At 61.8% G+C, this 23,780-nt stretch overlaps 1 protein-coding gene across 1 annotated transcript in view; it reads left to right on the top strand.

Moving 5' to 3' along the window:
• Col27a1 (collagen type XXVII alpha 1 chain) overlaps positions 1–23,780 on the top strand; it is a 122,646-nt gene that overhangs the window by 64,810 nt on the left and 34,056 nt on the right. The window contains exons 17-33 of the mRNA XM_076845632.2: positions 573–626; positions 1,720–1,773; positions 2,272–2,325; positions 4,706–4,759; positions 4,838–4,891; positions 6,201–6,245; positions 7,546–7,599; positions 8,710–8,754; positions 12,966–13,019; positions 14,770–14,823; positions 15,051–15,104; positions 18,261–18,314; positions 21,777–21,830; positions 22,283–22,327; positions 22,425–22,469; positions 22,730–22,783; positions 23,704–23,757. Coding sequence (XP_076701747.2) covers positions 573–626; positions 1,720–1,773; positions 2,272–2,325; positions 4,706–4,759; positions 4,838–4,891; positions 6,201–6,245; positions 7,546–7,599; positions 8,710–8,754; positions 12,966–13,019; positions 14,770–14,823; positions 15,051–15,104; positions 18,261–18,314; positions 21,777–21,830; positions 22,283–22,327; positions 22,425–22,469; positions 22,730–22,783; positions 23,704–23,757 — 882 coding nt within the window. The remainder of the gene's footprint in view (positions 1–572; positions 627–1,719; positions 1,774–2,271; positions 2,326–4,705; positions 4,760–4,837; positions 4,892–6,200; positions 6,246–7,545; positions 7,600–8,709; positions 8,755–12,965; positions 13,020–14,769; positions 14,824–15,050; positions 15,105–18,260; positions 18,315–21,776; positions 21,831–22,282; positions 22,328–22,424; positions 22,470–22,729; positions 22,784–23,703; positions 23,758–23,780) is intronic.

Raw genomic sequence — 23,780 nt, 5'->3', positions numbered from 1 at the left:
GGTGCCTGTCCCCAGCCGGGCAGTGCATCATCCTACCAAGGAGCAGCCGGACCTCAGGCAGAAGCGCTGCTTGGTGTCCACAGTCTTCCGAGTCAGGCCACCTGCTTTCTCATGCTGTAGCTGATCAGAAGCAGCTAATTAGAAGAAGGTCGAGGCTGGCCGCTGGCCCAGAAGGAGGGAGTGACAGCTTCCAGCCGTAGTGAGCGCTCAAACAGCAGACGCCCCACTCAGAAGCCCTGGCGGGGACCTCCGGGCTCCCTCACCCCAAGCACAGCGGCAGTATGGGGGCAGAGGGGGCAGGTTGGGGAAGGATCTTTGGAGTGCAGCTTCGCCACAAAAGGCCAGGTGACCGGCAGGGGAGCTGAAGCTGGTCTGCGCCCAGGCTGGCTCGTCCCCCCCACCCCGGGGCTGCCTTCTCCACTCCGGTGGCCCGTCCAGCAAGGCTGACTGGCCAGGTCCCCCTTGAGATCGGCCTCTGCAGGGCTGTCCCTCACCAGTGGGCCTGGCCGTCGGGGAGACTTCTGGGGTCCCCGTGGCCCCGCTCACGATCTTCTTTGCTGGTGTGTACTCAGGGCGAGCAAGGGGTCCCAGGTGTGTCCGGAGATCCCGGCTTCCAAGGAGACAAGGTAACTGCTTCGGGTGCTCCCTGTCCCGCACCCCTCTGCACCCCTGCCCCCTGGCCTGGCCTCCTTCCCAGAGCCCAGCGTGGGCAGGACCACCTGAGATGGCTCTGTCATAAGCCGTGTCTGTCCTCCCCAGCCCCTGCCCTCCCAGTCTCTCAGCTCCTACATTGCCCCCAAGGACAGCTCTGGTCTGCGCTCACACACCTCCCGGCTCCCCACCCAGCCCCGCAGGAGCCCAGCCCAGGGCCCTCCCCACTGTGGCCCTGGGCTCCAGCCCTGTGAACTGCCAGCTGTGCCTCAGGCTCTTTGCCCACTCTGCTGCCCACCTGATCCCGCCCCCGCTGCCTCTCCGCACCACCTGCTCAGAGGCCAGGCTGTCTATCTGTTCGGAAAGTGGCCGTTTCCCTCCCTGGAGCCCTGGACACCACATCTGTCCTTCAGTTCTGACACCATGGTTCTCTTGGTTTTGGAGACTTGTGGGCAGGCACCCCTGTCCCCGACAGTGAGTTCCCCCACAGGGCCCTGGGCTGCTCTGAGCTCTCCTCAGGGCCGCACTTCCCAGTGGACATTTAGGACCGTGTGTGAGTGGCCTTGCTGACCCATTGAGCGGGGGGCGTGGTCATCACTACCAGGATGGCCCTGCCTGCAGAACCAGCTGTGGCCTGAGGACACCCGCCCCCGTCTGCCCGCGTCTACACCCTGTGGCCACAGCTGGACCTCTGCCAGCCAGTCCACCAGGCCTAGATGTTGGCCAGCTCTCCCTCCACCTCTGCAGCCGTCCCTCCTGGCTGGCCGTCCTGAGCTGGCCTTGGTGTCCCCCTGGGGTGACTGCACAGGCCTGGCTGCTGCTTCTGCTGGGCCCTGGTCTCCAGGGTCTGTGGGCCTCCAGGGCTCCTGGGGTCCTGGGAGGACAGGCTGCCCTTTCACCCTGGCACTAGGGCCCAGCCTCCAGGGGTGCAGACAGGTGTGATCCCTGCAGTAGAAAGAAAGGTCCTGCCCTCTCCACGGGGGCCTTGTCCAGCCTGGGCTGGAGGGGGACAGGCAGCTGTTCTCGGCCTCTGGTGGGCGCTAACCCCGCCTGCCCACTCTTTTCCAGGGCAGCCAGGGGTTGCCAGGGTTCCCGGGCGCCCGGGGCAAGCCAGGCCCTCTGGTGAGTACCTTCTCCCAGCACCCCTCCACCTGGGTCTTACCTCTGTCATGGGGTGTGGCTGGGGTGCCTTCCCATCAGGCCTCCCGTCCTCCTGCAGACACAGATGGACAGGGCATGGCCGTTTGCCCATTTCCCTGATGCAGACACCGAGCCCAAGGTGCAGTGGTCACCCACATCACTGATGGCCTCGTTCACTGTGGGCTACTACAGTGATGTCACTTGTCACAGCGGTGTCACTAACTGTGCCACCATCAGGCCCTTTGGAACCACTGTTTCTTTGAGGGCCGCCAATCACCAGGAGTTAGGGTTACTGTCCCCATTATATAAAGATGGGGAGTCTGGGTTTCTGAGGTCATCTGCCTGGGGTCCCCCAGCTGGAGAGTGTGGGAGTTGGGACTTGAGAACCTGCTCAGGTGGTTTGATGCGTATATGCTCCAGAACGTTCTGACCACCCACCACGCTCGTGACCGCCACTCCCCAATCTCTTCTCTTCCACAGGGCAGAGTCGGAGACAAAGGCCCCCTGGGGTTCCCTGGGCCCCCTGGACCCGAGGTACGTGTTGCTGTGTCTCCAGTGCAGCTGGACGGGGAAACTGAGGCCCAGGGGTGTGGGGGACGAGCTCCAGGTCACGTAGCATGTGGGCGATGAAGCGGAGCACAGCGATTCCCGGATCACAGCTCTCCTGTCCAGGGCTCTCAGAACACCCAGGACAAGGAGCTGGCCTCCGAGTCCTTCCTCAGGTGACTCTGGGGTCCAGGTGGAGCCCAGAGTCCACAGACCACCGCCTGTGGTGGCCTGTCACGAGCAGGCCGAGCTCTTCAACCCCTGCTCGTTCCTGGGGCCGGGCCGTTGTCCGTGTCGGGGTCATCTGCACCCAGGCCCCCCCTTCCGGCAGGCCCCCCCACCGTGCACCCGGAGCCCCGGGCTCGGCCATCCGTGCTGCCTCTGCATCCAGGGGGAGAGTGGCCCTGCGGTCCTCCAGGCCTTTCCAAAGATCACTTCTGGAATCCCTGGACAGACAGGGAAGGTCTCCTAAATCCACAGTCTGACTTTCCACTTGTTGACTTTGGCCGCGACGCAGCCCTATCTTTAGACGACGGAGTTGGCCCCGAGTCTCTCCGCTGGTCACTGTGGAAAAAGACTCCGGAGTCCGGGACTCCCAGCAGCCCGGCCAGCCGGGGTGGAAGGCCTGCGCCCTCCGGTTTATGAGGCCTCTCCTGCGGCCAGCAGGCTGCGTGGTCCCAGGACGAGGTGGAGGGCTCCCGAGACGGGCAGGGGAGGGGAGGCCGCTGCCTCATTCGCAGACGAGGAAACGAGTCCCAGGGCAGGGCACGGACTTCCCGAGGGCCACTCCACGCGGGGAGGGTCAGGTCGGCTCTGACGGTCTCCGGGGCCCTGGACAGACAGGCCTCCCTCCCACCTTGGCGCAGCCGCGATTGGCGACTCCACAGCCAGGAGGTGCCTCTGCTGGGCTGAGTCAGGACGCAGCTGAGAGGGCCACTGTCCCCGCTGTCCAGCACCCAGGGGAATGTCTCCCTCGCTCATCCTGGGCCGGATGTGTGTGAGCACCAGAATCTAACCAGCATCCTGCTGCCAAGTTCTTCTTGGTCCCGGGCCACCTGGGCCAGCACAAGGGACTCCGAATCCTTGTGGTTGTAGATTTTTTTTTATTGAGCACTTACTCAGTGCTGGGCACCAGACTCAGTGCTTTGCCTGTGTTGTTCACTTAAGCCTCAGTACAGCCCTGCCTGTAAGGTGTGTGTTACAGACCAGGAATCCAAGGTCCAGAGAGGCTAAGGAACTTTCCTGCAGTCACACAGTGAGTGAGCAGAAGGGCGAGATTTTGATCTTTTCATCATGAAGGAAAACACATGGAGTTTTGGCTTCAGGGTTAGCTCCAAATTCAGGACTGTTCTTGCTTTGCCTGTAAGCAGGGTGAGAAGGTATTTGAACCAGAATTGTATAAAAGTTACTAAAAGGTTAAAAAGAGGAAGGAAAAAAAGATCTAGCCAACTTACGAAGGCAAAGTGAAAGGAAACATTTTGGTCGAAGAAACTCGTAAACTTTGGTTTCTAGCTGGCAGGAGACTGAGGTAGTGGGGCTGCCCTAAAAGCTAATGGGGTCCCTGGCTGAATTAACAGAAGCATCACACCTAAAACAAGGAAGGGGATGTTTCTGTACTGGCTCGTGCTCCTCAGCCCACCCCAAAAGAAGCGTGGGTGTCCTGGTGGTCACCAGCAATGGAAACCAGCCAACTGGAGAGAGCCAGGTTGAGGGCCCTGGGCCCCTGACTAGCAGCCATTGAAGACACAGAGAAGGGCCCACCTTTGGGGACGGGGGAACTGGCCTGCAAATTGTACAGAGAGCACTGACCGCGAGAGGGACCCTGTGCCTCCGGGACCCCAAGCGGCCACCGGAGGTGCTGAGGGGGACGGAGGCCATTCCCCTGCCTGTGTCCCTCGGGGCAGGCTGCATCAGGGGGACCATGGGGCCTGGTAGGTGGCGCAGGGCCAGGTCCCACAGGCCTGGCTGGGGTGTCACTGGGATCTCAGCCCCTGACAGAGGCGCTGCGGTTCATTACGTCAGCGGGTCCCAGAAAAGCAGGAGGACGGTGGCACAGCAGGGGCTCATGGCGGGGCATCCCAGGCTGGTGGCTGGCGGGAGCAAGGTCCCAGACCCCAAACCTTTGTCCCAGTGACTTCGCGGGACTTGGGACTTCTGGGTGGGACCAGCTCGCGCGTGGCCTCCTGCACCCTCTGGCGCCTTTCCTCAGCACCTGAGCTGCAGGGGGGTCCCCGTCCCTGTCTAGGACCGAGGTGTGCACATGGGGCACCTCCGCTGCTGCAGCCGGGTGCCCACCCAGGTCAGCTCCTGCGGTCGCCCCAGCCCTTTCCTGCGGGGCCCGGTGACCCCAGCCTCTGCTTCCCCTCAGGGATTCCCAGGAGACATCGGGCCCCCTGGGGACAATGGCCCCGAAGGCGAGAAGGTGAGTTCCTGCCCGGAGCAGCCCCCGCCCAGGAGGCAGAGGGACCCCTCTGAGACCCTTGTTGTTCCCTCCCCTCAGGGAAAGCCTGGAGCTCGAGGCCTGCCCGGACCCCGAGGACAGCTGGGGCCCGAGGTGAGACGCGCCTGTCCCCCTGCCCGCTGCGGCCTGTCTGCGGCCCTGGGCGACCCCGGCACACCCACCTTTTCCTGTGCACCCTGTCCCTGTGGCCCACGCCCTGGTCTGGCAGGAGGGGTCTCCCGCATCTCTGCGGCCCCCTCTCACTGCCATGGTGTCCCCCTTGCCCACCCCCCCCCGCAAGCTTGTGGTCAGCTCACGTCACACAGCAGCGTGTTGGGACATCTGTCCAGGAGGCAGGGGATTGCCAGCCCCATTTACAGATGAGGCCCAGGACGCCGAGAGGCAGAGTCTGCAGGTCCCTGGTTAGTGGCAGGCAGGGCCTTGACAGGAGCTCAGGTCTCCGTTAGCCTCGGGTTTCATGCCACCCATCTGTCACCGTCTGCTCCCGGGAGTGGCCAGAGCACTTACTGGTGGCCACAGCAGTAGCGGGGGAGGATCTGCTCATTCTCGTGTGCTCACATGGGGGGCCAGAAGGGTCTCCAGGGGCCTGTTGGTTTGGCCTGTGTGTGAGGCCCGCCTGAGCCCAATGACATGTGGCCTGGGCTTGTGGCACGGCAGGCAAGGCTCCCAGGACCGACCGCAGGCAGGCCGCGCTGACTCCGTCCCTTCTCCTGCGGCTCCTGGGCCTGGCAGGGCCCCAGCGCTGGCTCCGGGAGCCGCCACGTGGGGCTGCTTTCCTGGAAGCTTGGGGGTGCCCCTTGGTCGGGCCTGGACTGCCAGAGGGGACAAGTTTGGAGGCTCCGTGGGCCACCGGAGGGCTGGGGAGTCCTGGGAGCCAGCAGCCGGTAGGAGGGAGAGGAAGGAGGGACAGCCCCCACCACGTGCTCCAGTCTGCACTCGGGTCACCACCGAAAACCCTCCTGCCCTCCTGCCTGCCTTCTGCTCACGGCCCCCGAGCCCGTCCATGGCCTCCTTCGTTACCAGCACCCGCTGGACACGGCCCCGGGGCTTCAGGAAGGAACAGGCGTCATTACTGTCCCTTCAGCCAGGACCCAGCTGAAGCCACTTGTCGCTTTCCAAGGACTGTCCACACCAGGGAGGCTGAGGCCCGGAGGCTGCTGGCCAGCCAGTGGAGTCAGAGTAGAGTCGTGTGTGAGCCGCAGTCTGGGGCTCTGCTCTCAGGGCCAGTCGCCCGAAGTGTGACCTGTCCTCTGGGCCAGGACTGGTGGAGCCCCTGACCCAGGCCAGGAGCAGTTCGCATGTCCAGGAGGTCCCTTCTCCGTCCACCTCTTTCTCTGCTTAGAGGGAGTTCTCCAGAGACCCGCCCAGTGACCTTTCTTCTTTTTCCTGTCTCCAACTCCAGGGAGATGAGGGACCCATGGGGCCACCAGGAGCCCCTGGCCTGGAGGTGAGTGTCACCTGCCTGAGGGAGGGAGTGGATTCACTGGGGCAGAGCCAGCTGTGAACCGGCAGAGAGCAGTCAGCCGTGAGGGCCCTGGGCCTGGAGGGGGAGCACCGGGCACCGAGGAGAGAGGTGGTTGGCGGAAGGGTGGAAGTTAGCCGGGATCTCAGCCCAGGCTGCAACTCTGAGGACATGGCCCAGGTCTTCCCATGGGCTGGGGGGGCCAAAGTACCCCAAGAGGTGGGGCACCCTGAGCCTGAGTCCTCTGTACCCTCTGAGCGGCTTTCCAGGGGCCGCCTGACCCACTGCCTTCCTCCCAGCAGTGGGTCAAAAAGGAGAAGACCAGCCGGGCGCGGTGGTGGACGCCTATAACCCCAGTGGCTCTAGAGGCTGAGGCAGGAGGATCTGGAGTTCAAAGCCAGACTCAGCAACAGCGAGGCTCTAAGAACTCAGTGAGACCCTGGCTCTAAATAAAACACAAAATAGGGCTGGGAATGTGGCTCAGTGGTCTAGTGCCCCTGGGTTTAACCCCTGGTATAAAAACAAAACAAGACAAAAACCCAAAAAAACAAAAACCAAAGAGGACCCAAAGAGCTTTTGTTTGTATGGGTTACATCACAATTATAATTGAATGTTAGTATTAAAAATCGTATTAGTAATTAAATCAAGACACTTTAAATGTATCTATTCATCCATTGGCAATTAATAATAAGCTCACTGCATGTAAACACTGTGTTTAAAAAAATCACTCTATTTTCCAAAACAAGACAATTGAGTGGAAAAGTACCCTGGTTTTACCATTTTTGCAAATCTCTTTAACGTCTAGCTTAACAGACGTGGACTCTCAGGTCCGCCCTGCCTGTGGCCTGCTCCTGAGAACACCCGTCCCGCGCCCCAGAAGACGCCCCTCACACTCAGGAGTGTGAGAGCCTCGGGGGCAGACTGCACCTTAGTGTTGGGAAAGTAGTTTTGAGCTCTCGACCCTCTTGGGAGGGCCTTGGGGACCTGCCGGACCCTCTGGCCACACTTTGAGGCTCACTAAATAACCACCCCCACCACCACCCTGGACCTCATGAGGTTGGAAGCAGTTGTCCCATTCCTCCTGACAAGCAAGGGGACCAAGGAGTGAGGAGGCTCCGAGACCACCCGGCTGGAGGCCCCCGTGTCGCAGGACATGGGCTCACATCTCCACCTCCCAGGATACTTTGGCCCTCCCAGCCCATGGGAGGACCCTGGGCCATGTCCTCAGAGTTGCCCAGGACCCAGCAGTGCTGCCTCTCCTGGCCTCTCACTCTCTCTGTTGCAGGGTCAACCTGGCAGGAAGGGATTTCCGGGGAGGCCTGGCCCAGATGGCGTGAAGGTGAGGGGACCTGGGGTGCAAGTGGGGGGGTCCCACATATGAAGGCCCCAGGATAAGCCCCAAATCCCATGGCCAGTTGGAAAAGGGAGAACAAAAATTGACCCTCATTTATAACAAAGTATTGGTAGCGGGGGGAGGGGGGAGAACCAACCTAAATGTCCAACAGAGGGGGATTGTTCACGTAATGGAATGTAGTGCAGCTACCCACCATGGTGTTGGGAAGTTGCCCGTGTTTAGGGTGGTGGGATAGTGATGGGGACCAGATTATAAAACCGGTGTTAGGCACGAGCCTATCGCAGGTGCTGGGTGGCCCCTTCTTCCTTCATACACAAAGCAGACACTAGAAAATGGACTGGTCATCTGTGAGTGATGGGAGAAGAGGGGATTCCCATATTCTTCTCTGTGCTTCCTATTTCCCCGTGTGCAATAAATATGGGTCACCTTTGTTAACAGAATTCCTAAAAAGTTACTATAAAAAAGAACTGGCCCAGGGGAAGAGACCGACCACCCCCTTGGTGGGTTTCCAGGTCCCCGGGAGGATGAGGATGAGGATGCTGTGGGCTTAGATGTTCTCAGCTATTCCGGGCAAGAAGTTGCTGGGCCAGGTTTTCAGGCGGGCAGGCAGAGCCAGGGAAGCCCAGGTGGCCGGTGACCCCCTCCCTTCAGGAGCTTGGCCCAGGTCCTCCCGGGGCCCTTTCTGGTTCTCGTGAACATGTGGTCCCGGGAAGGAGCCGAGGGGAGATGAGGCTGCATGGGAGGCCACAGGCCACGTGCACACCCACGTCCTGCCCTCTGAGGTCCTGCTGCTGTCCCTCAGATAGAGGTTGGGTTTCTGGGGTGGAGGCGACGCTGTCCGGGGGGGATTTACCCCACGGGTCTGCGCCTCCCTAGCTCTGCAGTGGGAAGACCAGGGCAGCCATGACCACCTATGGAGCAGGGGCCACCCACCCAGAGCGGCCAGGCATGGCCGTGACAGGCTGTCAACCTGGAACCTGGAACTGGCCTGGTACCAGTGGCTACTAGGCCGGTGGCTCGGGGAGGGCCTGGGGGATTCCTCAGGAGGCCCGGGCTCCATCTTGCATTCCCATCTCTCCTCCTGTGTCTTTGCAGGGGGAGCCAGGGGATCCCGGGCGGCCAGGGCCCGTGGGTGAGCAGGTAAGCGATCGGTGCCTCTGAATGCAGTTGATGGGCACCTGCTGTATGTAAGCTCCCCACCTGTACCACCTCATGGGATTCTCAGAATGGGGCGGGGCCGGCCCCGGTTCTACTCTCTCATTTCCGTGGCCGTGGACCCTGGCTCTCGGGAAGTCTCTGGAGGAGGAGCTCATCCCAGGCCTGGCTCTGCACGATGGTTTGGGTACATTTGCTCAAACATGTTACGTGACTCGTTTCCAGAACCGGAGCTAGAGCTGGAGGGTCCCTGAGCGAGCGCACATGCTTCCCCTTCCCGGGCCACAGGTCAGGAGGCCTAGGCCGGAGAAGGGCAACCAGTCCAGGCCCGGGCATCCCCCAAATTATAGAGGACAACATGCAAACCAGCGGCCGGCTAGCTGGGAAGCCAGGCCGAGGTCTGCGGGAGAGAGGCGGCTGCGACTAGTCATTAAGAAAGCAGTTGTGGCTCGCCAACCTCAGCTGTCACAGTGGAGGGGAGCAGCCCTGTGTCCAGTGGACTGGCCTCCATCCCTCCTGCCCAGCCCTGGCGCCTGCCTCCAGCTTCTCTGGGCTCAGAGGTGGCCATCTCCTTCAGGCCTTCAAACAAGGGCCCCTCCTTGAGGACCCTGGACGGGCTTCCTCAGCAGGGCCAGGGGCACAATGCTGGGGACCCAGAAGGGCACGGTGGCGCTGAGAGGCACCCTTAGTGGCGTGAGAGTCCCACACTCTGGCCTCCTCACTAGCCTGCACCATCTGTTGGGGCGGGGGGAGAAAGGGATTGAAGCCGGGGGAGTCCTGGATTTTTGAAATCTTTCCAGTGTCATTCGAGCACATTCTGTGGGAAGCCCGGGAGTTTGGAAAGGCTGCCTCAGCCTGGATGTATTTCCTGATTGGAAAAAAGAAAGAAAGAAAGAAAGAAAGGCAACATGATCACAAATTCAGTTTCATAGTTATGCTAATGGAGGGCCCCTGGGAAATAGATACCCAGAATCCTAGAACAGCAGGACTCAAAGGGTCCCTGGAAATCACTGGGTCCAAATGCTTTGGATTCCTTTGCCAGGCCGAAGAGCCTCGGCCCGCACCCGCTTCTCAGACTGGTTTTTAAATGCATCACATGGAGAACAAAGGATGAGAAGGAAACCAATCATATGGAAATAGTCATGGGAGTCTGTCCAGACGGGGCACCTCCTGTCCACCGTTCCTGATCAGGGCATTCAATAGCAAGATCTAGAGCCAGTCTAGGAATGACCTCAGTTTTGGAGTGGTGACAAGCTTCTCAGTAGATTTCAAGATTTCCGCACAGTGACTGTGGGGTGAGAGGAGCTATCTGGGACAGTCTTGGGTCTAGGAACCGACTGGGTTTGGTTTTCCTCTATTCAAAGGAAATGCTGAGTTCTCGTTAGAGGTTCATGAATATAAAGCTGTCATGTTTTCTGTTCGAGTTTGTGGACCCTCTGAATTCTATTCAGAGACCCTTGCAGGGACCCCTGGGTGAGAACTCCTGGATTTTGGCCCATGTTGACAATCTGGGGTTCATGGAAGAGAAGTCGTCTCCACCAAGTTGACCACGGGGGATAGTAGCCAGGACCAGGAGGCGTGGAGCCTTGCCTGGGGCAGCCCAGGCTCTCGTGGCAGCGACAGTCCCAGCTGGCTGTCCAGCCTGCTTGGACCACGACGAGGTGCTACCTGAGCCAAGGCAGAGCTGGAGGCCACAGGCATGCCAGGGCCCTCCCCTCAGGGCCACGGCGAGGGGCCGGCTTTTCCTCTTATGGCAGAATCCGAAGGTCCCCAGGACAGGGCTCTAGAGCTCCCAGCACGCACCCTCCTCATAATCACAGTGACATTCACTGTCACCTGTGAGTTCCCAGATGCTGTGCCGGACGCCCTAGGCACCTTTGCAGCCCCCCAACAGCACTATGATGGGCGGCATTATTATTCCCATTTTGCAAATGAGGAAACTGAGGCTCTGAGAAGTTAAATAACTTGTCGGAGACATCACAGCAGGGACCAAGGTGTCAGGGCCCGGGCTGGCACCAAGGCCTGCTGCGTTCCCAGGGGCTGTCCTGGAGGAGCTGGATACTCTCTGACTTCCTGGGCCCTTGCATTGATCTGCTGGAAGGGCCCTGTCCCAGGTGCTGGGGACGGAGCAGGAGCCCTGGCTTGGAGAAGCTCTGTCCCGGGAACGCCCAGCATGCCCATACCTGCCCACCCTGAGCTGTGTGTCCCACAGGGGGTGCACCGCTGTCTTGTTCTCTGTTGCACCCTGGCACCTAGCAGAATGTCATGTGGCGGGAGGGAAGGGGCCAGGGAGGAGAGAGCCGAGCAGACAGTGGCACCGTATCAGCAGCCTGAGGACCAGGCCAGACTTCTCCTCCAGCCTGGGGGCTCAGGTCCTGCCTGTGCAGCACCCACCTGGGTAACAGCATTGTCTCCTACTCCGTGCCCTCTTAATGGCCCCAAAGGAGCTGGCCCTTCCCCTGCCCTTCAGAGCTGCTTCTCCGCCCGGCCTGCCCGGTGGAAGCCAGGGCCTCTGCCGCTGGCTCTGCTGGACCAGCCTTAGCTCCGCCCCCAGGGCAGGCCAGCCAGGATGTTCTGGGACAAGCCCAGCAGGGGTGCCAGGGCTGGGTGCAGGGATGGGGCACTCACTGCATGGCCCTTATTCATGAGGATCCTGTTTGGCATCTTGCTGGGGGTTTATGACCCACCTGCCTTCCAGGTCCCAACATCTCATAAATTTAAAGTAGCTATGAAATTTCTCTCTCCCTGGGCCAGTCGGCCAGGGCCTCTTAACAGAGCAGATTTTATTCCCTTCCTTTGGCCTCTTCTAAATGTTCAAGGGCTCCCTGGTGGGGAGCTCAGGCCACTGTCTCAGCCCCATGCCCTTTTCAAATAAGCTAGGAGGGAATGGAGATTGCTACGTTTATGCAGCACCTAAACGTGCCACGCATGATCTTGGCTTTTCAGAACAACCCCAGGAGGTCGGGCCCTCATCCTGCATCTCTCTCCCTTCCTGCCCAGGAACCCCCTCCCCAGGGAGCCCAGGGAGACGGGCCCTCCTCATGGCCATGAGCTTCAGAGGCCTAGGGGTCCTGAGGAAGGCATATGGGATTTGGAGTCACACTGACCACAGTGTCAACCCCGGGTGGCAGAGCAAGACATGTACACTCCCGGCTGAAATTGCCACTTTAGAACCGTCTGGGGGAGGAAGTGTGGGTCTCAGAGGTGACCCTCTTACCTGGCCCAGGGGCAGTGGACCGGCTTTCCTGCTGAGCATGTGACCTCCACTTTAGTACCAGCTCTGAGTCTGATCTTACTCTGGCCAGAGTTGCGGGGACAGGTCGTAGGTCTTCATGGGACAAATCCATTCCCCGCTATCTTTCCTGCTCCTCCTGGAAACTCTTGGCTGCAAATCTGGCTTCTTACACAGCCCTGTTTGCACTTGAACCACAGCAGAGCCCTCTGCTCACATTTTCCTTAGCAGGGGAGAGTGGGCCTGAGCGAGCAGCTGGTGCCTTCCTGGGGGACTTGCCCCGGTGTCCTGTCTTAGACATATGAGCGTTTGCCCTCTAGGGTGACAGCAGGGCCTGCAGCCACCTAGAAGAGTCCCTGGAACATAGAGGCAAGTTGTCGCCCAGAGAAGTTAAAAAGAGCCAGAGGACCATGGTGTGTGTGTGCGTGCACACGCGTGTCCTTTCAGGCAGGGATAAGGGAGCCTTTCAGAAGATCCGAGAGGCCTCCGTCTTCCAAATTCCAATCAGGTCTTGGCAGATGTGGTTACGGTATTTCTATCGCAGCCAGCGGGTTTGTTTCTCTCTTTGAAACAGCCCCAAAGCCCCCAAAGGTGGGGACAGATGGCCTCTTCCCAGAACAGCCCAGGCCCCCCCCCCAGCCCCCAGCTCTCCAAACGTGGCCGCCTCCCGGCCTGCTTCTGGCGCGGGAAGAATGTGTGGCACTCCCAGGGATGCTGGCAGCGGCCCCGCTTGGCTCCCAAATCAGAACCATCTGGCAGCGAGGGAAGGGAGGACCGTGCCCAGGGAGACAGTGCTCTCCTCTGTGGCCCCAGCCGGCTGGACGAGGGCTGGAGTGCCCAGGCAGGGGACCAGGGGACCTGAGGCCTGAGCTCCAGAGGAGGGGAAGTGCAGACTGTCTCCATGGAAACTCAGCCGACTCCGCCTTCATGTTGTGTCCTCTGTTTTCATGAACGCGCCCGCCAGGGTCTTCTGGGATTCATCGGTCTAGTCGGGGAGCCAGGAATCGTGGGAGAAAAGGTAAGTGCTGCCGGGCGATCAGCCATCAGCCGGAGGGTTTTGAGGTGGACAAGGCCAAGGGCGCCTGGACCCGGGGCTTTCAGACCCTGCTGGCCTCTCACTGGACTGGGCATTCAAAGCCCTACCAGTGCCTGCCTCCCATTTCCCGGCACCCCCTGGGGCCCCTGTCATTACCCACAGGCACAGTTAGACTTTTCTGTGTGACCACCAGGGATGCCTGTGGCCTGGGCTGCAGGCACTTTCTGGGGTGGGCAACGGACGGAGGGAGCTTCATCTTGTAGAGAGATGAGGGGGGACCTCCCCTCAGGCACCTCGGTAGCTCCCTGCAGCTCTCACAGGTGAGGTGACCCAGGCTCCATCAGAGAAGGTGATGTGCTTGACGTGCCCGGGTAGTAAGAGGCGGAGCTGGGCCTTCATTATCCAAGGCCACATCTGCCCACTGGGCCTCTCTACTTCTCAAGAGCAGCCTGCGGCTCCCCTTCCCGTGTCCCACCCGTCCCCTGCAGGAGACGGCCTTCCTTTGAGCTTATCTGGTCCCCAGAGCAGAGCCCTGGCCGAGCCAGTATTGTCCCCACTGAATGGACCGGGAAATGAGGTCCACCCTCGTGGGGCCCCAGCTAACTTCCAGGCTCGCGCTGTGCCGGCCTCTGTCACTCTGTCTGGGACACTCTGGCTGCTGCCCCTTTCCTCCTTATCCTCCTCTTCCTTTAAATTGAACTTTTTATTTTGAAATAATTACCGACTTATAAGAAATTGAAAAAAAAAATAACTAAAAGTAGAGAAAGGTCCCGTGTGCCCCCAACCCTGTCCGGCAGGGCTGGCAGCTTTCACACCCAGCTTGTGACACCAGAGCCAATTCCTGCTGTCCCGTTGCTCAGTTGTTCCACTCCCTCCTCACCTACACACCTGTGCCTTGGCCAGGTACACTTCCCTGTCCCTCCCGCCCCGCCCTTTCAGCCTGGATAACTCTTAGTGACCCACAGCTCTTGGGCCACCTCCCATGGTGGTACCTGGCCCTGTGACTTCCCTCCCAGCAAGTGCTCCAGGCCACACCTCTTCTGGAGGGTCCTGTCATCTCCCTGCCACACTGAGTGTCTTGCCTTGTGGGTGGGAGGAATCTGTATGTTTCTGCTCCTCATTGAACATCCGGGGCCTGTCATAGAGTGTTGGGCATACAGTAGGTGCTCAATAAATTCTTGCTGGCTGGGTGGAGACAAGAAGTGTGACTGAGCATCAACAGAGGCGGGGTGTGAGCTCAGAGGCCCTGCCTTCCCGCCCTGGCTGTGCCCGCAGCCCCAGCCCTCGCAGCCCCTCAGTCTGGATTGGGCGAGACGGAGGGAGTGGGCTCCCATCCTCCAGTATCTCATCTCAGTGTGGCCTGGGGGTGAGCGGAGTGGAGGGAAGGCGTTCTGTGACTCTTTCTGCCGTAGTGAGTCCAGCCCAGGGGATGCCAGGCCTAATGAGGACCGCACAGTGTGGTCAGGGTCAAGGGGAGAAGGTGCTAGTCATTGGTGTGTCCTTTGTCACCATCCTGGCCCTGGCCGCAGCCTCCCAGGACTTGTCTTGGTTTCCACTGAAGGAATCTCAGCTCCCCGTCTGGATGACGTGTCCATGAGCTGGGCAGGGACTCTCTATAGACAGTGGCCCAGTCCCTGCCCCTCTGTGGGCCCCTGGGAGGCCCTCAGCAGCTGCCCCCACAGTCACCCACAGCCACAGCTATGACCTCTCTGCATTGCTGTCTCCATTGCAGGGTGACCGAGGCGTGATAGGACCCCCAGGCGCACCCGGACCCAAGGGGGTGATGGTAAGGAGTAAGTCTGCCTCCTCTGGCCCTCTCCTGTCGCAGCCTAGGGTGACCCCCTGCTCCTTCCCCACCTGCCACGTCTCCAAGACCTTCAGGACCACCAGCTCCTGTCCCTCCAGGAGGCCTGGTCTTTGCCCTCCGGCCCAGGCTAGCCCAGCCAGGCAGGGCTGCAGGAGGGACAGGCCCAGGCCACAGCTGACCCCTCTCTTCCTCTGCTTCCACCACAGGGTCACCCTGGAGTGCCAGGTGGTGTTGGGACCCCCGGAGAGCCTGGACCCCCGGTGAGCAGAGCCCCCTGTTCCTGGGTGCAAACCCACTGTCTAGTGAGCACACCGAGTCCCCCGGCCTCATGTCAGACAGAGCTGGGCTGGAGGGTCAGCCCCGCCCTCCATGGCCATGTCCTGGGGGCAGATCCTTGGATTTCTCTGAGTCCAAGTTTTGCTCATCTGAAAACCAGGAAGTAACCACGGTCATGGTTGTGTGACTGCAGGTTAAAACAGACTGTGAACTCGTGTCCCTACGGAGTGATGTGGCCTCTCAGGGGCAGCTTGGTCACCATCACTGCTTTTGTCCATTCACTCATCTACTGGGGAAGTACCATGTGACGTGCAGGCCTTGGGGGCCCCGACGTCCTGATTGCTGAGGAAGCTGGGGTGCTCCTGAGGACCCCAAGGCAGAGGTGGTGGGCAGACAGGAAGACGGGGAGCCAGGAACTCCTAGATCTGGGGCCCTTCCCCTAGGATCACTGGGGGGTCCGCTTAAATTTAGAGCAGGTGGTCTTTGCCTGGGTCCCTCTGCTTATGAAGATGGAATCCGAGGGACGAAGCTGGCTTTGGCCAAGGTCAGGGCTCAGGTCTGGGAGCCTGCTCCCAGGTAGGGTTCCTGCAGGTGACTGGGGTGGGCTAGGGGACCTGCCCAGGCCTGCATCCCAGGACAGAGCCAGGAAGGATGAGATCCGGCTGCCCAGGGCTCTGCAGACCCAAACTGGGGAGCTCCCTGGGGCCGCATGACAAAGGCGGGCAGCCTCTGAGGTTTGAGCCAGGGCAGGCTCGGGAAGTCAGGCCAGCCAGTGCCTGGCTCTTCCACGCACCTGCTGTGCCCGGTGTAGGTAGGCGCACCTACAGGTGCCCACTGGCAGGAAATAGATCAGCTCTTGGGAGCCTCACTCCTGGTGGGCGTCAGAGGACCAACGTTCGGCTGGGTGCAGCTCACCAGGCAGCTGAGGCGCCAGATTGGACTCCAGTCGTCCTCCCCGTGTTGGAGATGGAGGGATGGAGTCCAGCTGCGTGGGGGCCCCCCGGACGGCACAAAGGCCAAGGGCAAGGTGCCCGGGAGTCATCATCAGTTCCACCTTCTGTACCCTGGGCCTGGGCCAGAGGGCAGCCTGGACAGGAGTCACAGGGACAAGGTGGATGGTCAGTGGCGGGGTGGGACATCAGGCCGGGCACGGCGGGAAGGCACAGGCCTTCTCTGCATCTCCGCCCGCTCCACTCGCTTCTCTCTCCACCGGCCTCAGTGCGTCCATCTGTTCAGTGGGGTGGCCCAGACTTTGTGAGGCCAAGGTCACCTTTGACCTTTCCCTGCCCCAGCGTGGGACTAGTCCTCTGGGTCTCTTGAAGCTCCTGCTGGCCAGCCAGGTGCCTAGAGCACAGGGACCCGGAAACCCTGCTTCCGCTGCAGACACGGAGCCCAACCCCGGCTCCCCGCCTGCCCAGCTGTGTGGCTGCTGGCAGTGTTCACAGCTTCTCTGAACCCGGGCTCCCTCCTCGGCAAGGGAGTGTGATCTTACCTCAGTGTGAGAAGCCGCGGGAAGCACCCGGCCTCGTGGGTGGTGTGCGCTAAGCAAGCTTCCTGCAGTTGCCAAGGGCTCAGCAAGTGGCAGTGACATTTTGTTGACTGTGGCAGTTGCCCCTTTAGTGGTGTTTCTCAGACTGTCACCACGAGAGTGAGGTTTTGGCAGCTCTTCTTCCCCTCTGGTCAGCGTTTCCAGTCCCTTCAGTGTCCACCTCCGCTCCGGCCCATTGAAGTCCGTCAAGTCTGAGCCTCATAACTGGGGGTGGGGCAGGTGGAAGGGCCTGGGACCTGCCCAGGGGGACCTGGTGACCCCAGCTGGGTCTAGTCTCCAGGTCTGACCTTCTGCTCTCGAGAATGGATAGCTACCTTTCACTGAGGACCGTCCTCAGCGATGCCAGGAGGCAGGGACTCCCCTCCCCCTCCTGCAGAGGAGGACACTGAGGCCTGAGTTTAACTGACCGGCTCAGGGAGTGAGCCAGCAAGTGGCAGAGGGAATCGCATGGGCCCTCCGTGCCATGGGAGGTCTGCCCAGCACTTGGTTCCTGCTTCTGCCTGGAGCCGCCGGCCCTCCTAGGAGCACCCCTGGCCTCGGAGAGTGGGCTCCTCTGGCCCAGTCTTTCCCGCCAGCCCTGGGCTGCGTCGGGGACCATGGCCCCCTGGCTCTGCCGAGGGGTGAGTGGGGACAGCCACCGCCCCGAACCCTGCAGCTGCAGTCAGAGGTCTGCTGGGTGCTGTGGCTGCGGCTGTCCTCTTGTACCTAGGGGGCTGGCTTCTCCCTGGGACCTGCAGGGGACATGGCTGTCCCCTCTTTGGAAGAGGAGCTAGCCAGCCCCTTGGGGATCGCACTGAGGGGAGGGCTCCCGCTGTCTGGGGGATGCAGTCGCGGCCTATGGGCCTCCCTCACTCTCCGGTTCCTCTGCCCCAGCACATGTCCCTGTAGGACCTGGTGCTGAGAATTCGGAGAATGAAACCCCCAAGTTTCCTTGTCCTCTCCTGTGCCCCTGGCTTTTCTTGTCACTTCCTCAGCTGGGAGAATGGGGGCGTCCTGCTGGGGCTGCCCCTCCCCTCTGCCCTCCCCCCTGCCCCCTCCCCTCTGCCCCCTCCCCCCGCCCCCTTCTCTCTGCCCCTCCCCTTTGCCCTCCCCCCTTGGTCCTCTCCCACCTGCCTGGCCTCCCAGCCTCCCAGCGCTCCTCGGACGGGGTTCAAGACTCTTCCTGCCCAGGGGAAACCTGTTCAGCGTCACATTTGGAATCTGGATGGGGTACGAGGGACAGGACTTGGTGGCTGCTGAGGAAAGGAAAGGGAACTGCGAAGTTAAAGAGACCTTTGTCACCCCTGTCACGACAGCCTGTCATTGCTGATTTTGAAATCAAGAAGGGAACGGCTCATCCAGATGGGCTCCTGCCCGCCACCAGGATGGTGGAAAGGCCCAGGACACTGGCCCAGGCCGGAGGTTGTGGCCCTTGGCTGCCTTTCCCAATGGGCAGGCACCCTGCCTTCAGCTTGCAGCCACTGGGTGGAGGCAGGGAGGCTCCCGATGGTACCTGGTGGAGGCTACAGCCTCCCAGCTCTGCCCCTCTCTCCTGCCCCCGAGTGCTCTCACCTCCGAGAAGGACTTCTCTAAACCGTGTTCCTCCCCACAGGGTCCTCCAGGATCTCGAGGCCCCCCAGGCCTGAGGGGCCCCAAGGGACGCCGGGTAAGTCAGGCTCAGATCCTGGGGCAGACACTGGGGAAGGGAGCACTTGGGATGGGGCCACCCCGGCAGACCACTGCCTCGTCCCTGTTCCCTGCTCTGAACAGACTAGGGAGGGTCCCGGGCTGGCCCTGGCCCTGGGCCTCGTCCGTGGGCACAGCTGGCCCCTGGTTCCAATTTCCTTCAGCTCATTTCCTCGCTCCTTCCTGCAGCCACGCTTTGACTGGCACCTGCAATGTGCCAACCACCACGGGGGCCCCAGAGACATCGCTGGGGAACAGGCGGGCATCAGGCCACGCACACGGCTTGGCAGAGCCGGGCGATGGATTGTGGGGTTGCCAGAACGTGCGGGGTGGAAGCACAGGCCCCTTGGGAGCCCTGAGGCGGCCTTGCCAGGCGGGGCACCTAGGAAGGCCGGGGAGAGGGTGATGCCTGAGCTAGTGCCGGGCTCCAGGCAGAGGGGTGGGCCAGGACTTAGTAGGCACCATGCTAGACAGGGCTCAAAGGTCACAGGCCTGCTCTCAGGGTAGTGGGGAGCCAAGGAAGACCAGAGCTGGCCTGAGCACAGTGGCCTGGTGCAATCACTGACGCTCCCTGCAGGCAGTCTCTTTCACATGCACTGACTCATCCAGTTCTCAGCACTACCCTGCCTGCTAGGTGCTATCTTATTGCCAGTTTACACAGGAGAAAGCAGGTGCAGAGAGGTTAAGTCACTTGCCTCATGTTGCACAGCTAGAAAAGGGTGGAACTGGGATTTGAACCTAGGGAGTTTGGCTGTCTTACATACTGGACTGGCCTCCTTCTTGATCGTGCAGGGAGGGTGGGTAGAAGGGTCTCCTTCTGCCAGCCGTTAGCAGGTGCCAGGCCATTCAGCCTCGCTGTGAAGAGGAGACAAGCTGGAACGGGAGCTGGGCCTGATACCCAGCGCCACGCAGGGGATAGGATCGCTGTCCACTCTTGGCTGGATTCCAACTAGTTCAAAAATTCCCCCTGCACCCGATGGCCTGAGCAGCTGGACCCAGAGAGAGAGGGGAGATAAAGAGGCGCTGCCCTCCAGCCACAGGGCCCCTCCCGGTGCCCGTGTCCTGGTGTCTTCAAGGGGAAGAGGCCCATGGACAGCCAGGTTCCCTCTGCCCCGGGAAGCCTGTTAGCTGGAGGGTGAGCTGCCCAGCTCAGCCCCCTCCAGCTCCCGCCCGCTCCCCAGCGTCTGCACCACCCTTTCCCAGCAGAGCCTTGAGGAATTTCTCTCCTGCTTGAGGAAACCCAGGCTCCTGACCACATCAAAGTTCCCAGGACTGAGAGGAGAGAAGGGATGGAGCCCCTCTCCCAGGGGGCTCGGCAGGAATGCCAAACCTGTGGGATCACCCCAGGCCCCGCCCAGCAGCCTCCCTGGGCCCTTCCCCCAGGCCACTGAGGGTGGGGCAGAGAGGCCCTGGGGTGGGGGAGAGCTCCCCCTGGGCAGGCCTGCCCAGCTCCGGTTTGCCCGACCCTGCAAGGCCTCGCTGTTCTCTGGGCCTCAGTCTCCCCACAGTGCCCGGGGACTAGGTCGGGGAGGGAAGCAAGACCCTGCCCACCCTCCTCCCACCCTGGGAAGGAGGAGCTTGAGGGATGGGGGCCGCCGCTGGGGGCCGCCGGTGGGGGCTGGACCCTCTGCTCTGGGCAGGGAGCTGCGGGCGGTGCCCACCAGCCGAAGCTGAAAGCCGGAGGGTTCTGGGTCCAAGGGGCTCAGCCTCCCCGCCTCCCGGATGTGGGGCCTCAGGCCGGTTTCCCAACCTCCTGGAGGCTTTGTCCACCTGCTCAGGCGTGCAGCTCAGAGGGGCCGAGGACCTGAGATCCAGGTGCTAGGGCCGCGTTCTGTGGCCATGAGTGGGCTGTGGCAATAGCCTCCCCCTCTGAGCCTCTGTTTCTTCCTCTGTAGACGGGTGGCCACAGAGGCCCCCCAGGGACATGGCCCAGAGGTTCTGTCCTTTCACGAATGTCCCCAACATGCCAGCGCCTCCCAGGGCGGCAGGCGGAACCCGCATGTCTCCCCCAAGTCTCCCACTCCTCCTTTAGCGTTCCTCACGAGGGCTGAAGGTGGCCAGGGACCCCCGCCCAGTCCGACCCAGGCCTGGCTGGAGGCCGGGACTGCAGACATGGCCTCTGGAGCGTTTATGTGAGAGGGCAGGCTCTGCCAGAAACCCAGGCCCGCAGCAGAGAGAGCCTCCTGCTCCCTCCCGAGACTGGCCCTGCCCCTGAGCCAGGCCTTGGCCTTGCCCTGGCCTCCCCCAGCAGGGTCCCCCAGACGTGGCCCTCTTAGCACCTCCCGCAGCTCCTCCAGCTGCCCCCCACCATGATGGGCACCCCCCCCCACTGAGCAACAGGGATTCTGGGGAGGAAATGACGTGGGCTCCAGCTGACTTGGGTTCGAATTTCAGCTCTCCCTGGTGGCCCTGGGGCCACAGGCACATTGACTTCCATGCAGACCTGGCTCCTCATCTGTAAGACTGTGGCCTGGCTTTCTCTATTGCTGCTGCTGTGGCTTCTTAGTGTCACGATTGTCACCGGTTCACCACTTTCTCCCTGCTCTCCTATGGTGAGCAGAGGGCAGCAGGGTCCAGGCCACACCAGGACCCCTCAGGGCCCCTCCTTGGGAGCGCCAGGCAGCTGATAAGGTGGATCAACAGTTTTCCTGTCTCAGTTCTCGGTTGACTTTGTCCTCCTGTGTGTCTGTGGCTTTTCCTCCCCATTCCTCAGCCTCCTCCACCCAGACGCTCCCCGTCCTGGGGTCTGGAGGAGTGTCCCAGGCTGTTCCTCCTGGCACCCTTTGTCCCCCACAGAACAAACACTGATCTGTTCCCCAGGGACCTTTTCTAGGAGACCCCATCCCACCTGTGACTCTGTGGGAGTCCCCATGGGGGACCCTGAAGGAGAGACCATTGCTAAGGTGCTGAGGGGCCTTGGTGTTCCCAGCTGTGCACCTGAGAGCAGGACTCCCCCTGCCCCCAGGACCTCCCCCTGAGGGGACTGAGCCCAGGGCTCCAGAGGACAGTGGCCCTGCTCCTGCCCCCTCCTGCTGCCAGTCCTTCCTCTGTGAGCTGGCCCAGCTCACACATCTGGCCACAGGTCCCCGGTCCGTCTCAGCCTCCCCGCAGGCCTGCTTCCGCCATGCGGGTGCTCGGGTGTGAAGCCCTGGCTGTGGGTCGTGGCCTCATGGTTCTTGTTCTGATCCTCAGTCCCACGTGGGGAGTGGGTCAGCTGGTACCCCCCGCACAAGGTCTGGAAAGGTGGGGCCTCTCGCTGAGTCTCCCTGGCCATGCTGCCTGCGGTGCCATCTCGGCTGACACCCAAGGGTGACGTGGCTCAGGTGGCAATGCCCAGGCTTGTGCAGGAAAAGGCCTAGGCTCCAGGAAGCCCCGCCATCCTGGCTCCCCGCCTGAGGAGACCACTGTCGTCCACTGTGCTAGAACCTTCTTTCTTTTTCAGGGTCCCAGAGGACCGGACGGACCCGCTGGGGAGCAGGGGTCCAGGGGCCTGAAGGTACCAGCCGTGTCCTGCCTTTACTCCCCCCCCCCCCACCCAGGGCAGGGGTTCCAGCACCAAAGCCAGAGGGCTGTCCTTCCCCAGCACCTCCCCTAGGGGCAGCAGAGAGTCCTAGGGGAGGCTTAGGCCATCCCCAAGGCCAATTGTCCTCCTGTCCCCGCAGGCCCAGAGAAGAGAGAGTAGGGGAGGGCCAGCCGGAGGGGATCACAGTGCCTCTGAACCCCAGGGCCCCAGCCTCACCAGGCTCCTTGAGCTGAGGCCATCTGACGTCCCTGTCAGTGGGACGGGGTCCTGATGGCTGTGGAAAGCCTATCCTTTGCGGGCCTTAGCTTTTCCGCCTGCACAGTGGGGACAGGGGAGGACTCTGTGGTCTCTCTGTGAGGCGGGTGCCTCCTGGGGAAGGGTCCTCCCATGAACCCCCCTCTCTGTATGCACTCCGCTTCCTGCAGGGCCCTGCGGGACCTCGGGGCAGACCCGGCCAGCCTGGACAGCAGGTACGTCAGGCCAAGGTCACGCTGGCCGGCCGCCAGCCCCCACCCCACTCCCCGCTCTGTGATGTGTGCCTCTAATGACCCCAAAATGTGCTTCCAGGGCGCGGCTGGTGAGCGAGGCCACTCGGGCCCGCGAGGCTTCCTCGTAAGTGACCGTTCTCATCGTGGGGCTTGGGCACTGGGTGGAGCGCAGTAGCCACGGGTTCCTGGCCTGCTGCGGAGACCCCACGGCCTCCAGCCCCTGCAGCATGCGTCCTCCCCTGGGTCTCTGCCTCCCTGCCCGTCACATGGGATCACACCTGCGGGGTGGGGAAGACCCAGGACACCTGCGTGACTCACCTGAGGTCCAGGAGCAGGTGCAGCGATGGCGGGGAGGGACTGTGGTCACTGTGTCTCTCTCTGCAGGGCATCCCGGGTCCCTCAGGCCCCCCTGGCACCAAGGGCCTCCCAGGAGAACCGGTCAGTGTCCCTTACCCTCTTGACACCTTTGCACTGGTCTCAGACCAGCCACCAGGGGTGTGGGCCAGACAAGGAGCAGGGCTGGAAAGGGACCGTGCTGGGCCCCACTGTCCCCGGGCCAGGCCCAGGTGGGGGCGAGAGCCCTGCCCAAACTCCATGCCTGGGCCTCCGTGCACTTCCTTGCAGCCTGTTCTGCCATCAAGGAGGGGGCAGCTGCCCCTGCCCTGCCCATCTGTGGTGGGGAGGAGATGGGAGGTGTGTGGGGGACTGCAGCACAGAGAAAGGCGGGGAGGGAACAGACGGGGACACCGGTCAGCACACTAGGGGCTGCCAGGAGGTGGCTGGCATGGCCAGCATCGGCCCTTTGTCCTAAAAGAGAGGGAGCCGTTGAAGAGCATGACCTGCTGTCAGGAGATGCCAGGGGCTGGGCTTGGGGGATTGCCCAGGTGTCCTCATTCCTGGGGAGGCTGCCGGGCCAGTGCTGCTGCTGAGGGGGGGTCAGGGCGGCTCCAGAGCTGAGTGAGTGCCTGGGCCCTCCCCAGAGGGCACTAGGGTGGGCAGGAGGCTCTGTCCCCAGGGCTGGATGAGAGAGAGGCCCTTTGAGCGCTGGGTTGTCCAGGACAGAGGTGGGGGTCTGTGGGGCAGAGGATCAGGGTGAGCCAGGCCCAGAGCCCGGGCCCCAGGGCAGCCCTGCTGGGCTTGGTGGGTGAGTGGGAGGGTGCAGGTGGTTGGGGGACCCACAGGAGATTGGGACTGAGGACCTGGACTTCTAGGGTCCTGCAGTGCGGCTGGAGCGGGCTGGGCTGCGGGCTGGGCTGCTCCGTCCCAGGACCTGCTGGTCCTCCCCTCCCCCGCCACTCCAGCCCATGTGGTAGGAAGCTGGCTTCTCCCAACTGTGTGTCTGTGTGTCTGTCTTCCAGGGCCCTCAGGGACCCCAGGGACCAATGGGCCCTCTGGGAGAGATGGGACCCAAGGTGAGTGCTGGGCACCCTTGCTG

This window comes from Callospermophilus lateralis, chromosome 2, assembly GCF_048772815.1.
Source record: "Callospermophilus lateralis isolate mCalLat2 chromosome 2, mCalLat2.hap1, whole genome shotgun sequence".
Taxonomy (NCBI): domain Eukaryota; kingdom Metazoa; phylum Chordata; class Mammalia; order Rodentia; family Sciuridae; genus Callospermophilus; species Callospermophilus lateralis.
This window is presented reverse-complemented; position numbering and strand designations above follow the sequence as displayed.